We start from the raw sequence: 16371 nt of genomic DNA, 5'->3' as shown, positions 1-16371 counted from the left end.
CATCGACTGGCACTGATAGGGATGGTTATGAGGCATGCGTTGCTCCCCATGGATCTGGGACTGTGAACCAGAATAGCACTAAGTTCTTCGGCTTTGCAAGAAGTCATGGACTTAGGGTGGCTGGCTCATGGTTTCAGCACCCACAGCCTCATCGCTGGACTTGGTATTCCAATCCTGGTGGTGTGGCGAAGGAGATTGACCATGTGCTCATTGATGGTCGATGGCGGATGCTCCAGAACTGCATGGTCGACCAGAGTCCTCATTTCCTCAACACTGACCACAGGCTTGTTGTAGCAACTCTGAAGTTGCAGCTCAAATTCAAGAGAATGCTATCATTCCAGCCTAGGCTGGATGTGGGCAAGCTCAAGGAGGATAGGGTCGCTGAGGAGTTTGCGAACAGGTTGAGTGGGGTTTTGGGGGTCTGGATGCTTCAGGGGATCCTGAGGAGTTGTGGAGTGCCGTGAAGACCACCATTCTTGATTTTGCCAGTGGCTGTCTTGGAACCCACTGTCAGGCGAAGAAGAACTTTGTCTCTCAGGAGACGCTTGATACCATCGACCAGAGTCACAGGGCCAGGCTCGTTGGCAGAGCTGAACTGTTCCGAGAGCTGAGGCGTAAAACTGTATGCTCGCTGAGGGTGGACAAGGAGGCCTATGTGCGAGGAATCTGTGAAAGGGTAGAGCATCACTTGTGGACATGTGATTCTCGTCAGGCTTAGAGGAATGCAATGCACAGATTCCTGTGTAAGCAGGTCCCTAGGTGTACTGCAGTTAGAGCAGAGGGTGGTGGCCTCTTGACAGAGGGGTCTGAAGTGAAGGCCCGCTGGGCCGGTTACTTTGAGCAGCTGTACTAGGCTGACCCACAGCTGTTGATTTGGATGTCAAGGGTGTTGCTATCCCAAATGCTGACCCCACCAATTAACTGTGAACCGCCTTCACTTGTGGAAACACAGGTGGCGGTGAACCGGCTGAAAGGGGGCAAAGCTCCTGGGATTTGTGGCACCCATGCTGAGCTTCTCAAGGCTGATGGAAATGCTGTTCTTGAGTTGCTGCATGCAGTTCTGTGCTCTGTTTGGAGCACAGGCACCATCCCAACTGACTGGAAGACGGGCGTTGTTGTACCCCTCTAGAAAGGGAAGGGTGATCACCAGGACTGCAACAACTACTGAGGGGTGACGCTTCTCTCGGTGCCGGGCAAGATCTATTCTTGAGAGGGTTCGCCGCCATCTGCTTGAGCACCAGTGACCAGAGCAGTTGGGCTTTACACCAAAGATTTCAACGATTAACTGTATCCTTGCGCTTCGGGTCCTCACCGCATGCAAGTGAGAGTTTCGTCAGGGGCTTCTTGCAGCCTATGTTGATCTCCACAAAGCGTTTGATTCGGTGAATTGGGATGCCCTCTGGAGGATTCTTCGTCTTTGTGGGGTGCCACCAACGCTGATCAATCTGTTCTCTGAACTATACGCTGGTACTGAGAGTGCTGTGAGGTGTGGTGGCTCCACCTCTGACTTATTTCCAGTTGTTACTGGAGTTCAGCAGGGGTGGGTGTACTGGCTCCCACACTCTTCAGCACTTGTATGGACTGGCTCGGGGGAGGATGTCGGAGAGTTCAGGCTGTGGTGCATCGTTTGGGAGTGTCAAGATCTCTGACCTTGATTTCGCAGATGATGCAGTCATCTTTGTGGAGATGCTGGATATTCTTATGGGGGCCCTCCAGGCACTGAATGAGGAGGATTATGGATTTCCTATGGATTATGGATTATGGATTATTTATGCCGCTGGGATTATGGATTTCCTGGGTCAAAACCGAGATCCAGGCTTTCATTGACATCTCGGATGCTGCTGTCTTGTATGTGCATGTTTGTGGCAAAGATGTTGAAGTCATGAAGAGATTCACTTACCTTGGCAGTGTTATTCATGTCTCCGCATGTTGCGAGCCAGAGGTTGATAGGCGTCTGGATCGGGCCTGGGGAGTCATGGATTCACTGGCTCATGGGGTGTGGCACTGTCGGTATCTATATAGGAGGATGAAAGTCAGAGTTTTTAAGTCCTTGGTGCTTCCAGTCTTGCTCTACGGATGCGAGACTTGGACCCTTACCAAGGGCCAGAGAATGAGACTTAACTCCTTTGGAACCAAGTCTCTTCGGAGAATCCTTGGCTATCGCTGGTCGAATTTTGTGTCCAACGAGCGGTTGCTGAGAGAGACTCAGATGAGATTTGTTTCCTGTATGGTCCGTGAGCGCCAGCTGCGGTTGTATGAAAATGTGGCTTGTTTTCCGTAAGCTGATCCAGCTCACCAGATACTCTCAGCTAGGGAGGGAGCCTCGTGAGTGGAGGAGGCCAATGGGCCAACCATGTGCCTCGTGGTTGCAGCAGGTTGATCGGTATCTCAAGGAGATAGGGATGGGCCAGGCATCAGCCCAGGGGATGGCCAGATGGAGGCGCCTGGAGTACCGTCGGAAAGTGGATGCGGCGACGCGCTGCTCCGGCGCATGCTCATATACCCGACCTGACCTGACCTGTGATGTGAAATGCGTGCAGATTAAAATGAGTGTTCATTTACATCCATAGGATGTTTAATAAATAAAGAAGATATACGCACATCTGACACTAGGTCGAGGCTTCAGACTTTGACACGCTCACAAGGCTGCACCGTCGAATAACTGTTCCAACCCGTTATTTTGATGGGAATATATTATTCTTCATTGGACTGTGTTAAACTCCTTACATGATGTTCTAAAACTGATAGATAAAACTGTTTACTGACTATTTGCAAGGTAGGTATGTTGGTGACATTCACAATTAAGCAAATTACACAAATCAGACACATGTGGGAAATTCTCTCAAAATGAAAAGGAATATCTTCACTTTTGAGATGGGGTACTCAAGACTTAATATTATTGATTAATAAATATACTTTAGTAATTGTACCATCAACAATAATCTGTTTGCTTGGGAAGGCTGGGAGTGCAAGATGGAAATAACTTTCAGGGCAAAGCAGCTGGCCAAATCTACTTTGAAATGTGTCGCTGCACTTCTTATTCCCATGGTGGCCTGGCATTGTGTGGACATTCAGACAAGCACGCCTGCCTGTCTGCTGCACAAACACCGCACAGGCCGATCAATGCATGTGCTCTGTCTGTGGGTGTGGCACCCACTGGGATATCAATATAACTAGATAAGTCCAGGCTTGAAGTCATCTGAAGGAACTCTGTGGTAAAGATCCATCTGCTAATTAATACCACTAATATTTCCATTATGCCAAGCATGGTCTCGTTATCGCTGTCTGTAGTCCTTATTAATCAGGCATTAGTCGGTCTTCTGGCATGTCACCTCTTTGTTGGCTATGGTTTCTCTACTTGGTATGATTAAATTACTACTGCTAACACCTTGTCTTTGCTTTGCAGATTGTGAAAAACATTGCCGGAGTCCCAAGGCAAAGCAAAGATTGAACTTCAAAAGATACTGCAAAAGGGATTACAGTAAGATTAAACATTATTGTAAACGTATTATAACCCAACAGGAACAATATTTCAAAACTGCAAAGTAACTGCCATCTTTGGAAATTATATATACAGTGTATATATTGGCGGTGGTACTACAGATCGTGCAACAAGAGGTGCTGAGATAGAGATAGAGAGAGAGAGAAGAGTGGAGAAGGAGACCGATGGGGGAGAGGTGTTGTTTGTCAAAGATGGCTAAGTGGTAAGAGGTGGAAAGTGGAGGAGGTGGAAAGCAAGAGGGCTGTCAGATGCTTGTGTTTGGTAGGTGGTGGCAGACCTAAAGCCACAATTGGTATTTCCAGAGGAGATCTGTGTGACAAGGTTGCGGCCTGACATTGTCATCTGGTCAGGTGCAACAAGACAGGTCATCTTAGGGGAATTGTCTGTACATTGGCAAGAGAACATGGAGGAGGTGCACGAGAAGAAGAGAGGAAAGTACAGTGAGCTGGAGGCAGAGTGCCGGGAGAAGGGTTGGCGAGTTTTGTGTCAGCCATTTGAGGTGGGGTGTAGAGGGTATATTGGCAATTCCTTTTTCTGCATTTCTTGCCCGGCTTGGAGTGTGTGGTACAGAAAGAAGGAGGATGTGTGACAAAGTGGCCCAGGTTGCCTTGAAAGGCTCATTTTGGATATGGAGGAGGTTTATGGAGGTGCAGGTCACGTCGAACGGTGTAGGTTGAGGTTGTGGGTGGTGGTTCATTTCGGTCAAAAGGGGTAGTGACTGAGCGCAGAAGAGAAATGGAGATGTGTGATGTGGATGGTGTGTGTGTGTGTGTGTGTGTGTGTGTGTGTGTGTGTGTGTGTGTGTGTGTGTGTGTGTGTGTGTGTGTGTGTGTTGCAGGAGTGGGTGTGCTTTTGCATGAATGTGATTTTGTTTGAGTGGTAGATGTTGTAAGGGTAGGTGGTCGGTTGGTTAGGTGTGTTTTTTTTTTTGGTATGTGAGTGAGTGGGTGAGGGGCTGTGGATTCTGGGAGTGGAGGCGGTTTTGTTGTTGTAGTCTGTGTTCTCACTGGTTGGGGGTGGGGGTATGTACGCATCCAGGTGTAGCTGCTGCATGTGGAGGCATATGTGCCCCTGCTGGCCCACCTTAGCTGACCGTATCGAGGTTGAAGGGCCGAAACGGGATGATGCTGAGGACCTCGACTGAGGACCCGGTCAGTTAGGCACACTTGTGACCAGGTGTGTTTTGAAATTATATATATATTTATATGGCATCTAAGTTCACAAAATTGCCAAACAATGAGAGCCAAAGGCCAACATACTTGACAGGTGGTTCCACGTAAGGGTTTGTGAGAATATGATGTCTTAAATCAAAATGAAGTTGGACATCAATCAGGTACCGGTAGATGTTTTCAGTTCTCAGGATAATGTCTGTAGAGGAGACCTCCATAACTGGTAGGAAGATTGTTAATAATTGTATGTAGGTGAGAAGATTATTGGTGCCTTAAGTAATGGCATGGTGAGTTACACACAAAATCTCATGCAGCTGAAGATTGGAGGAGAGAAAATACAACAAGCGGTAGGAGAATATGAGAGCCAGCACAAGATTTAGATGCCACCAACCTGTCTGTCTCAAGAAAGAAAGCATTAATCCTGGTGCATTGGCCACCTGCCAGGATAGGCCAATGTCTCCAAGGTTGAAGCTTTCATAGTTCAAGGTGGATTGCTGAAGTAAAAATCTTGAGCCATACGAGTCAGCCATAATCTTGAGCCATAACACCTCTGGCAGGATGGTATACAGGTACACACACACTCACCTCTAAGCTGTCTTGCCTGGGTTCGAATGTCGACCCAGCTATAAACTGTCATCCCGATGTTTCACAGCCACAGTGATTCATCAATGTGTGTGCCGTCCCTCCGATGGACATTAAACTAAACGTCCCATCGGCCGCCATTATTTGGTGGATGTTAAATGTCTCACAGTGTCCTTCACAAAGAGTAGATGAGCTATCACCGGCACCCTGAAAATTTTTTGAAAAAAAAACTACAAATTCCCACTCCAACCTACACAATGTATCAATTGCATCAGCGGCACAGTCACACCCTCAGCCAATGATGCTACCCACAGCCTTGTGCTGCATATGAAAGAAGAAGAAGAAGAAGCAATAAAGGTGATTTATGGAAGAACGTTAAAACAATAAAAATAACGAAAGCATTTGTTTCTGAAAGGGTAGGGTGGATGGAGAGATGAGGAATGATCACATCCCTGGACACCCCACCCTGATCAACCTTTATGGATTTTTCTTTCTAGAAAAGTAGATATAACAGGAATCATAGCATCATCATCTGCTACACTCCCCCACCTGCACCCCCAACCCCACCAGTAAGATTACTTTGCTAAACAGAAATATTAAATTAATGTGGTGTTGATATAGTACAAGCATGACAGGCCAACAAATGGCCACCTCCTGCAATAAAGTTTATTGTGCAACTAACTACAACAAACAAGAACACTCAATTTTTCCGAAAATTCCTCGGGCCCATCTGCCTTTCGAAGCTAAAACATATTCTATTCAAAGAAAGGACATGATCAATGGTGGCCTTTTGATGGCCAGGTCGCGGTGGCAATCTTTCAGCTATCTCTCTGGCTTGCGCACCACCTCTGACATTTACATGAGTTGTTGTGATGGACATAATATAAGATAGAGACTTTGTACAATTGATTAATCTTCAACTTACGATTATTTAGGCTTTTATTGAATTTGCTATTATGTAAGCAATTAATTGGTTGAGAAGTCGAAGATTATTGGTTGGTCGAGTCTGTCTGTCTTTCATTCGCCTACAGGTTGCAATTATTCACCAATCTTCACAAAACGTAACCACCTGGTATAGCTAGTCTGAGAATGGAAGCCTATTGCTTTTGAGGTCAAAAGGTTAAAGGTCAACGCAGCATAAAATCATCAATTTTCATCCCATTGACTAGAAATTTGAATAGGGTTTGTGTATTGGTTCATTGAGCATAGTTTTTGAGGTCAAAGGTCAAAAAAGTATATTACTTATACTCAGGATCAGGTCATTGAAAAGGTCAGATTCCCGATAATAAAATTCACTTCGACAAGGGTGTGGGGGCGGGGAGGGGGAGGGGCGGAGGCGATATCATGAATATTATGCTATTATAATAAGTGTTATTACCATCGCCAGAGGAGAGGGTATTGCATTTGGGTCCATTTGTTTGTTTGTCTGTCTGTCTGTCTGTCTGTCTGTTTGTCTGTCTGTCTGTTTCTTTGTCTGTTTGTTCTCACAGAATAAATATGATTTTCTCTGCAACCGTTGGTCCAATTGACAAAATTTTCACCATTGGTGCAACTTCTCCTGTATAATTTTTTTATGATAATTATGATGTCATAGGTCAGGTGGTATGGGCGCCATCTTGAAAAACCGAAAAACTTTGCACCTCTATATTTCCAAAAGCGCTGCATATAAAATATTGAGACATGTCTCACTGTAAAGAACTCTCCATGGGGAATAATATATGTTAATAATGATGTCATAGTCAGCCATAGTCAGCTGATGTCATAGTCAGCACATCAAAGTTTTTCAACTCCATTATGACATCATAATTCGACAAATACAAAACTTCATCCGATCAAGAAGATATTTCTTGAGCATCATCTATGGATAAATTGGTGGAGAATTTTTTTTAAATTATGAGGTCATCGGTCACGTGGTTCGGCCGCCATATTTGTTTTAACACAGAAGCCTTAAAAACTACTAAAAACAAATCCTGGCGAGGGTCTGCAAGCTCTGATTGCTCTTTCTTGTTACTTTTGTAATGAGAAGCAGCTTTGGAAAAACGCCATGAAAAACTCCTTGGAAGAACTCCACAGTAGTGGCAGGAAGGGTCATGTTATTAACCTTTGTGGGGTATAACTCCATTTGGCATCGATTCTATTAGTTTATGAATTATACTTGAGTCAATATTTCCCGTACTGTTTTGTAATGCACGACATAGCATAATCAGACTGCTCACATAAATGTTAGCTCTTCGTCTCTCAAATGTATTGACCCTTCATTACCTCTGCCACCAAAGGTGGATGGAGGTTATGTTTTCACCCCTGTCTGGCTGTTTGTCTGTCCGTCTGTGAACAAGATATCTCAAAAAGTTGTTGACAGATTCGGACGAAATTTGGCATAGATGTAGCGTATGTGACAAGGACGAAATGATTAGATTTTGGTGAAGATCAGGATTCGGATCCGGCTACTAGAATATTTAAAGTGATTCTTCACCATTTGGAGATAGGGCCAAAAACGATACATAGCAGGATATCTCAAAAAGTTGTGGACGGATTTGGACTAAACTTGGTGGACCGGCTGGGTGTCTCACAAGGTCGATTCGATTCGATTTTGGTGAAGATTTGAATATGGATTCGGATATGAGAATTATTTAATTTTTTAAGTGATACTTCACCATTGGGAGATGGGGCCAAAAACGATACATAGCAGGATATCTCAAAAAGTTATGGATGGATTTGTACAAAACTTGTTGGACAGGTTGTGTGTGTGACAGGAAGTATCGATTCAATTTTGGTGAAGATCCACATCCGGATCCAGGTAGTAGAATTTTTGATAAGTGATTCTTCACCGTTATGTGATATGGGAAACCAGGCAGAGATATGCTCTCTACTGAGTGCCGTTGCAGTTAATACTGGTAAGACAAAGTTTCAGAAAACAATAACGGTTGACGTATGTCGGTTAACTGTGAGAGCAAGTTCTTAAAGTGTTCCGTTGTCTTTCTGTGATATCTGTCGATGATGTAAATAATGTGGATGTGTCTGCGTTGTAACCCTCACTCCTGAATGACTGCAGCATGGTTCATAAATGGCTTTCAATGAAGCAAACATAGCTTTTGTATTTCCTGAGTCAGCATGTTGGTGGATTTCCTGTTCTTTTTCATGCCAGCATCTGTTTTTCATTTCTCGCAATTCAGAACTGATCGTCACATTTGCCGCTTTGCATTGCTCACCTGGTTAATATACTATGCTCGTTCAGTAATTCCGAAACTCTGCCATTAGTGTCACCAATCCATTATTTGTGTTGTTTCTCGATGCATCCAATTTCGTGTAGCCATTTTCTGTTTTGTGTAAGGTGCACCAATAATCCTCGTGTTTTTGATTGAGTGACTTGAAGTGACTGTTCAAAGTTTGTTTTGATTTCTGGGTTTTTCAACTTATTAACCTCAAATTTGTTTTGGAGTTTCTGCACTACTGTCTGCCTAGTTCTCCAACATGAAGTTTCATTTTTCTTATAACCAAATAGTGATTTGTCCTCTCGTGGCTTTTGTCACATCGAATTCACATAATCCAGTAAATACCAATGTCGCCATTGTGGATTGTTGGAGTTCAGTACACAACTTTAGTTCCAACAGTTAATGACTGTTCGCATGAGGAATGTCATGATGCTGGTGATGCATGCTGACACAATGATTCTCTTCTACTGAAGAGTCCAGGATCGTGGGTTGCACCTTGAAGAAAACCACAGTAGAAATTATGAAGGAATCTGAGACAGTTATTTGATTCGACAGTCTTTATTGCACCAGAGCTTTACTCATCTTCATCAATGATCTCTGTGACTCGCTGGAAAATCATCTATATCTCTTTGCTGATGACTCCACCCTCTGCCGTGACATGCTTAATCTTTCAGACAGGCAGGCTGCAGACTCTTCCCTTTCTTCAGACCTTGAAAAAAATCACAAGCTGGTCAAACACTTGGAATGTGTCTTTCAATCCTGATAAATCCATCTCCAAAAGGACTGTACGGGAAACCCCCATCTACTGTCTGACCAATCCTCTTGAGTAAGTTCATTCATTCAAACTTCTAGCCCTCACTATCAGCTTCATCTTTCTTGGACAAATCACATTTCAAAGTTGGTCTTCAAAGCCAGTCCAGGTCCTCCCTCCAGACTCTTCCCTTCCCCCTCCAGACTCTTCCCTCCATTTTTGTGGATTAGAATCTTCTCTCCAGATGGCTCCTTGTGTGTGTGCAAATATGTCGCAACACCTTTTAGGGATATTGTCACAGGGATGCTATAACCATTGCACCACTGAACCGCCACCTTCCAGACTCTAGAGCAGACACTATAACTATTCTACCATACCCTTGTGTCTTTAATTTCAGCAAATAACATCACTCATCATTCTTGAAACCTAAACTATTAAATCAGTTGAGAGTTTTTTTTTGCTTTTGTTCTCAATCTTCTGCCAACCGATTATGTTGGCCCACTGTCGCAGAGCAAGCAGGGAGCATTGACCTTCTGGCCAACACATACAGTCTCGGTACACATGGTCATGTGTAATAATAGTTTCATTCACAGGCATTAAATCTCCTAGAATGATCAGCTTGTCTTCTGTCAGCATTCCATTGATTCTTTTCGTAAGATCAGCATTAAAATGCGACCTTAGTTTGTTCACCGTGCTGCTTTGTGGGACAATACGTCAGAAAATGGTTTGGTCCAACTGTGACTTGTATGGTCATAAGGTGATCAGAGTGAGCTTATGTCAGTTCAGGTGGTTTGATGAAACTTCTTTTTACTGCAAATATAACTCCAAATTTTGCTCATTTGTGTTGTGCATAATGTGCATAATGATGCCAAGTTGCCCTTGGAAACATAATGATGTCTCTCTTCTTTGACTAGCCCAGAATCAGCGGGCTGAGTCTCCATAAATGCTGCAAAGTCAATAATATACCGTACTGTATCAGACTTGCAGGTCATGGATATTGTACTTCGTTCAGGTCAGACTTCTCGAACGTTGTAATTCCGTATTCTTACTTTGCAAGAACCAATTATAAAAGTTTTTATTTATTCCTTGTTGTAACAATCACATTATGTGGATCTCTAACAGATGCAGTCATCTGGGTATGGATGAGTCAGGGAGGTTTTAATAGCCACCTTTTGTAAGGAGTTACCCTGATTGGGAGGAGGGCTACATCCCAAAGGAGAACACCTCTGTTACCTTAAGGGATTCCCGGGGAACGTATTTCAATTTTTTCCATCTGCCGAGTACGCCTCGGGTCACCTTAACGTGTTTCCTCACTAGAGAGTTACAGCTGATCAAGCCTGCCCCCATCACTCAGACTCATCTTGAAATAATTTACAAGTCACATAAGTCAAAGTCGAATGAGTAAAAGGGCACGTTAAAGGAAAAGTTGAAAGTTATAAAGTTTTTCGTCACACACAATGAAAATTAAATGACATGCGCTTGTGCAGGTGGATCATAGGAAACTTGATCACAAGTTCATATTATTCAGTGACATGAGAATTTGAGATTAATGTATATGTTGGAACCCATCTGTGGATCGGTCCCATCGGCCGATGGGTCTGACCCGTTTGGCGACCCATCTGTGGATGCACGAGAAATGACAATGCAGACCCATCGGCCGATGGGTCTGCGCCATCTGCGGATGTGTTGTTCACCTTGAAGGAATGTGTTGACAGAATGGTGCTCAACATTCATACAAAACATTAGGTGTTCTTCTGATAATGGCGGAGGGGAATGGTGGCAGGGTAGAGAGTGGCAGGTGCTGATGATTAGGGTTATGGTTAGGGTTGTTAGGGTTAGGGTTAGGGTTAGGGTTAGGGTTGTTAGGGTTAGGGTTGTTAGGGTTAGGGTTAGGGTTAGGGTTAGGGTTAGGGTTAGGGTTAGTTGTTAGGGTTAGGGTTAGGGTTGTTAGGGTTAGGGTGTTAGGGTTAGGGTTAGGGTTAGGTTAACTCATCCACCATTGATGCATACACATTCCTTCAAGGTGAACAACACATCCGCAGATGGCGCAGACCCATCGGCCGATGGGTCTGCATTGTCATTTCTCGTGCATCCACAGATGGGTCGCCAAACGGGTCAGACCCATTGGCCGATGGGACCGATCCACAGATGGGTTCCAACATATAAACTGTAGTTGCAAGCAGATTTTTATCTTTTCGTTGACAATTTACATAGTCATGGCTCATGGAAGAGCTAGTAATAGTACACTGAATGGATCAGGACACAACAAGACAAAAGGAACATTTGAGAGAGGGGAAAACACCAACAGCAGAGTTGATGGCCGAGATAGAGGGAGACTTGGACAAACAATGGGCATGAGGAGAAATTAGGGTAGGGGCAGGAGAGGATGCATGGTGTGTACAATATGGATAGAGAAGGAAGCTCTCAGGAGGGGAAACTGGAAATTTGGAAGGAGGAGGGATTTGCGTGGGGTTGGGTGAGTTAACGAGGGTAGAAAAGATCATGATTTTGGATTGGAGATTATCTGCAATGGTGATGAACAACTGTCTGGAAGACCTGGATTGTAGAATGAGATTGAAGAGAATATGGAAGTTGGCTCCACTGGTGGGCAAAAGAGCAATAAATGAGTGTAGGTGAGTATTGATCATGGATTTAAGTAGTTTCACCAGAAGGGGGTTGACAGTGCACGGTGTGTGCCCTGCAGAAACCTGGGAGGAGAGACAAAGTATGGAAATAGCAGAGGGAGCAAGACCAGAAATTAAGCGGTAGAAGACAGAGAGGTGTGTCAAGGAAGGACTTTGTATGACAGAGGATGCCCAGTCGGCGACTGGCTTTGGAGGCCAACTTAGAAATGTGGTTTGCCCAAAAAAACATCATCGTTGATAGAGAGACGCAGGAGTTTGAATGACTGAACCTCCTCAAGAGGATTGTTACAAAAGTAGATGGAGAAAGGGGTTTGCCATGGTGTCCTTTTGGAGAGAGAGAGATAGTGAGAGTGTGAGATGTGTCAGGATTGAAAGACATATTACAAGTGTTTGACCAGCTTGTGATTTTTTTTCTCAAGGTCTGAAGAGAGGGAAGAGTCTGCAGCCTGCCTGTCTGAAAGATGAAACATGTCACGGCAGAGGGTGGAGTCATCAGAAAATAGATAAAGAGGATTTTCCAGAGTCAGAGAGATCATTTATGAAGATCAGGAATAGCACTGGGCCCAGAACACACCCTTGGGGAACTCCAGTCTTGGCAGGGAAAGGAAATGAAAGGATTCTGTTGAGAACCACACGTTGGCTACAATAGGAAGTCAGTAAGCCATGTGTGGAGTTGCCCTTCGATTCCATAAGCAAGGAGTTTGGAGAGTAAGGCAGGATTCCAGACTATCAAAAGCATGGGATATGTCCAGAGAGACAGCCCTGATCTCATCTCTGTGATTGGGGGCCTCCATCCATTGTTGGGTGATTGCAAAGGTAGCTGAATTATTGCTAATCCTTATATTCTTAATATATGCTGCACTCCATTTATAGAAGCTGAGACATAGTATACTGCAATCCTTCCACCTTCTGATGGCATTTCTTCAATCTAGGGTTCCACTACCCTTCCGTACCACTGGCACTTCTTTGACTTCACTCTGTTAGTGGTTGCTAGCAGAAGATTTGCAATCATAGTTTGCTTTCTCGAGAATGTTTTTCCAACCTGAAGAGTTTTTCTTTCCTAGATACTGTATATACGTGTAGGTGAGTAGGTGTTTGTGTGTGCATGTGCATGTGTACACATACATGTGTACACATACGTGCATATATTAAATTAGATGCAGGGGATGTTCACTTAGATGTGGGAATGGGGGTAGGGGAAAGTTCACAATGTTCTTGGAATGAAAAACAATCATCCAACTAGAAGGGCACTCAAGAGCGCATAGTCTCACCTCGCACGTTCATTCTGAACAAAAATATCATCGTTAACTGAACACGCTACTATTATGGCCCACTGTTGTTATGGCCACTGCTGTTATTAGTCCCCTACCAGTGTACACCGGAGGAGACTATAGGTTTGCATGCCGTCCCTCCGTCTGTCAGTCCGTCAGTCCGTCACGCAAAGAACAGTTTTCCGGACTTCTTTTTCTAAACGCTTAAAGCTAATGATTTCAAACTTGGCACAAGGTTTCCTCATGATAAGTTACAGGTCAAGTTCGAACCTCACGACGTTTCGATCATTTTTAACAAAGTTATGGCACTTTGAACTTTGGTAATTCTGATAATTCTGATGATCCTTAACTCAGTGCCATTTTAAGTTTTAATTTCCTTTAAAAACCAATTTCTCTGCAATAATAGGACCGATTGAGATATAATTTTCACCATATGATGGACTCGGTCTGTAGAATATTTTAATGGTAATTATGACGTCACAGGCCACGTGGTTCGGTCGCCATATTCTTTTTCGTGAAAACACGAAAACCTCTTTTTCTCTGCAACGGCTGAACAGATCGAGGCCAAACTTTGCAGGCTGAATCGCATACCCATGACGAACAAAAAAGTCAGCGAGCATGACATCATGCGTCACATGGTTTCAGAGTTGTGACGTTTTTAAGCATGAACCTTTAAAACCGAGCTCCTCCCTCATTTTTGATCCAATCGAGGGGAAACTTCACAGATCTGTTCAGCACTAAAATGTCCTTTTGGAATTTGCAATAGGGCACGTGGTTTGGCAGATATCGTTAATTGAACGAAAATATATATTTTTAAAGGATATCTTGTTTATTCTCGAGTTCTCCTCAAGCCGCACTGCGCGTCCTCAGCCTCATCTCGCGAACGTCAACAGCGTGACACAGCGCGCGCTTTCGGGAGGGGCGGAGCCAAGCCGAGCAACATAATTATATATACACATCGATCATTGATCGTGAACCGGAAAACATAATAAATTACTGATGGTTTCAGTGTTATGACGTTTTAAAGCATGAACCTTTAAAACCGAACCCCTCCCTCATTTTTGATCCAATCGAGGGGAAACTTCACAAATCTGTTCACCATGTCAGTCTACTAAAATGTCCTTTTGGAATTTGCGATAGGGCACGTGGTTTGGCAGATATCGTTAATTAAACGAAAATATTTAAGAAATGGATATTTCTTGAATCGCTAGTTCCTCAGACCGTGAGTTGGTAATAATTTATATAATTCACACAGTGCAATACGTGCAGGCCGCTCCACGGAGCGACCTTGCGGGCTTATGAATGAGGCGAGGCATGACACACATGTGTCTCAGCATACCTCAGATCAAGTTTGAAAACCATCATCAACCGTGCATAAATTTGCATATTCGATCATTTTTGACAAAGTTAAGGCACTTTGAACTTTGGTAGGGGACATGTATTGCAGCGGAATACTCAGAATGCTTGTTATCCTGTATCATCCATGCACCCTATTATTTCACATAGTTTCTTGGCATGGGTTATGTATGTCGTAAATTTAATTCTTCACTCACCTCGGGTAATATATCAAATATATGAAGTTTCAGATTTTTTGGATAAGGATTTCGATTCAACCAATTATGGCTGGAATACCACTTCACCGATGATGTCATCGTTATCACCCTACATACTCCATGGGAAGTTGATGGCATATGCCAAGTTTCAATATTTTCTGTTGAGCGGTTTCAGAGAAATTTGTCAATTTTTCCTTTAATCCAATATGGCTGCCATACCACGTGACCTATGACATCAGTTTTAGCAATAAAATATTCTCCGTGGGGAGTGCTTCCTATGTTTAAAGTTTTGCATTGATCGGAGAAACGGTTGTAAAGACAAAACATGTTTAAAGCGAAAATATATGGACTTGGACACACAGACAGTGACGGGGCTTTGCGATCGTCTCGCATCCCCTGCAGGTCGAGACTAATAAACACCAATGGTACTGGATATATTATTCAATCTACAAGTATATATTGCAACTATTGTATATACTTATTAACCATAGGTACTAGCAATGTTTCAAGCCTTTGCTATGAGGCTCTAATGGGGTTAAAGCATGTTAGCTCCTCCCCCTAACCTGAGGCTTTGCTCAATGCAGACTTGCTGCTGTAATTAAAAACACTGTATCTCTTCATAGACATTAGCAGCAGGTCTAAGCTGAAGAACATCAATTCTAGAAATCAGTCTCACATGATTCATTATTCAAAGGCGCAGGTGCTCTAACCATGCATAAAGGTAATCTTGCTGTGTCCGCACTACTTCCACACCCATATAACTGGGATTTGGATCACAATGTCATACTCAGTAGTCGGTCTAATCCGTACGTTATTTTGTCCTTCCATTTAATTTAAAACAGATACAAAATCCTCTATTATTCTTATTCATCAGCCCTGTTCAAATAAGTATTCTACCCTGACTGCAAAACCTTTTAAACAGTTCTTCATGATGAAGAAATCTCGAAAATGTGAAACCATGAACCTTGTAGCAATGTCAGAGATCCGAGTGAGTCTGAGCCACCTCTGAGTTTCAGTGAAGCACAACGGAGTCTAGAGCATCCTGTTGCAGTGTAGCTCAATGGAGTACTCCTCCCCTCTATGGGCTGGTACCCCAGCATGAAATATTTTTCTCCTGGATTATGTGGAATCCAAAGCTCTCACAAATATTGGAATCGCTCATGCCAAAGCTGAAGCACATGGTCTGTTGCTCTAGGCAGTTCGGTGGTCTGTTTTTTTTTGGTTTTTTTTCAATCGCCTCTTCTACAATATTGCTCCCTCTGCTCTCTCAGTTATTCCATCCTCCCTATCTACTCCAGCATGCACGCATTCTTCCAGTAACCCCTTCCTGGTTAAATTTCAAAAGTCCAGGCTGACTGCACACCTCAACTATTTTATTCCTTACTTCTGTCTATGGAATCATCTTCCAGAGGCTGTCTTGCTCTTCTCTCCAGAGCATCAAGCAAGCAGTGCACTGCCATCTCTGGTCATTCCCAATTCCATTCCAAACCATGATCTTTATTACCCCCCATTTACCTTTCCTAACAGAACCATCTTGGTTTTTTTTGTATACCAAGTCGAGGCTCGTGTGAGAGCGAACTTTTACTGTAAGAGCTAACTTCTTACTGTAAGAGCTATTTTCAGTCTTTCCTCCCTTCCTCTTAAACTGTTCGATCATTTCCTTGATGTTTGTCCCACTTTGAACCT

General features: G+C 43.6%; 1 protein-coding gene across 1 annotated transcript in view; it reads left to right on the top strand.

Moving 5' to 3' along the window:
• LOC137423456 (netrin-1) overlaps positions 1-16371 on the top strand; it is a 184551-nt gene that overhangs the window by 154296 nt on the left and 13884 nt on the right. Inside the window, exon 6 of the mRNA XM_068110653.2 lies at positions 3407-3481. Coding sequence (XP_067966754.2) covers positions 3407-3481 — 75 coding nt within the window. The remainder of the gene's footprint in view (positions 1-3406; positions 3482-16371) is intronic.

The sequence above is a fragment of the Myxine glutinosa genome, chromosome 3 (genome assembly GCF_964187855.1).
Source record: "Myxine glutinosa chromosome 3, kmMyxGlut1.1, whole genome shotgun sequence".
NCBI lineage: Eukaryota > Metazoa > Chordata > Myxini > Myxiniformes > Myxinidae > Myxine > Myxine glutinosa.
Note: the sequence above shows the minus strand (reverse complement) of the source record. Positions and strands in the feature narration are given on the sequence as shown.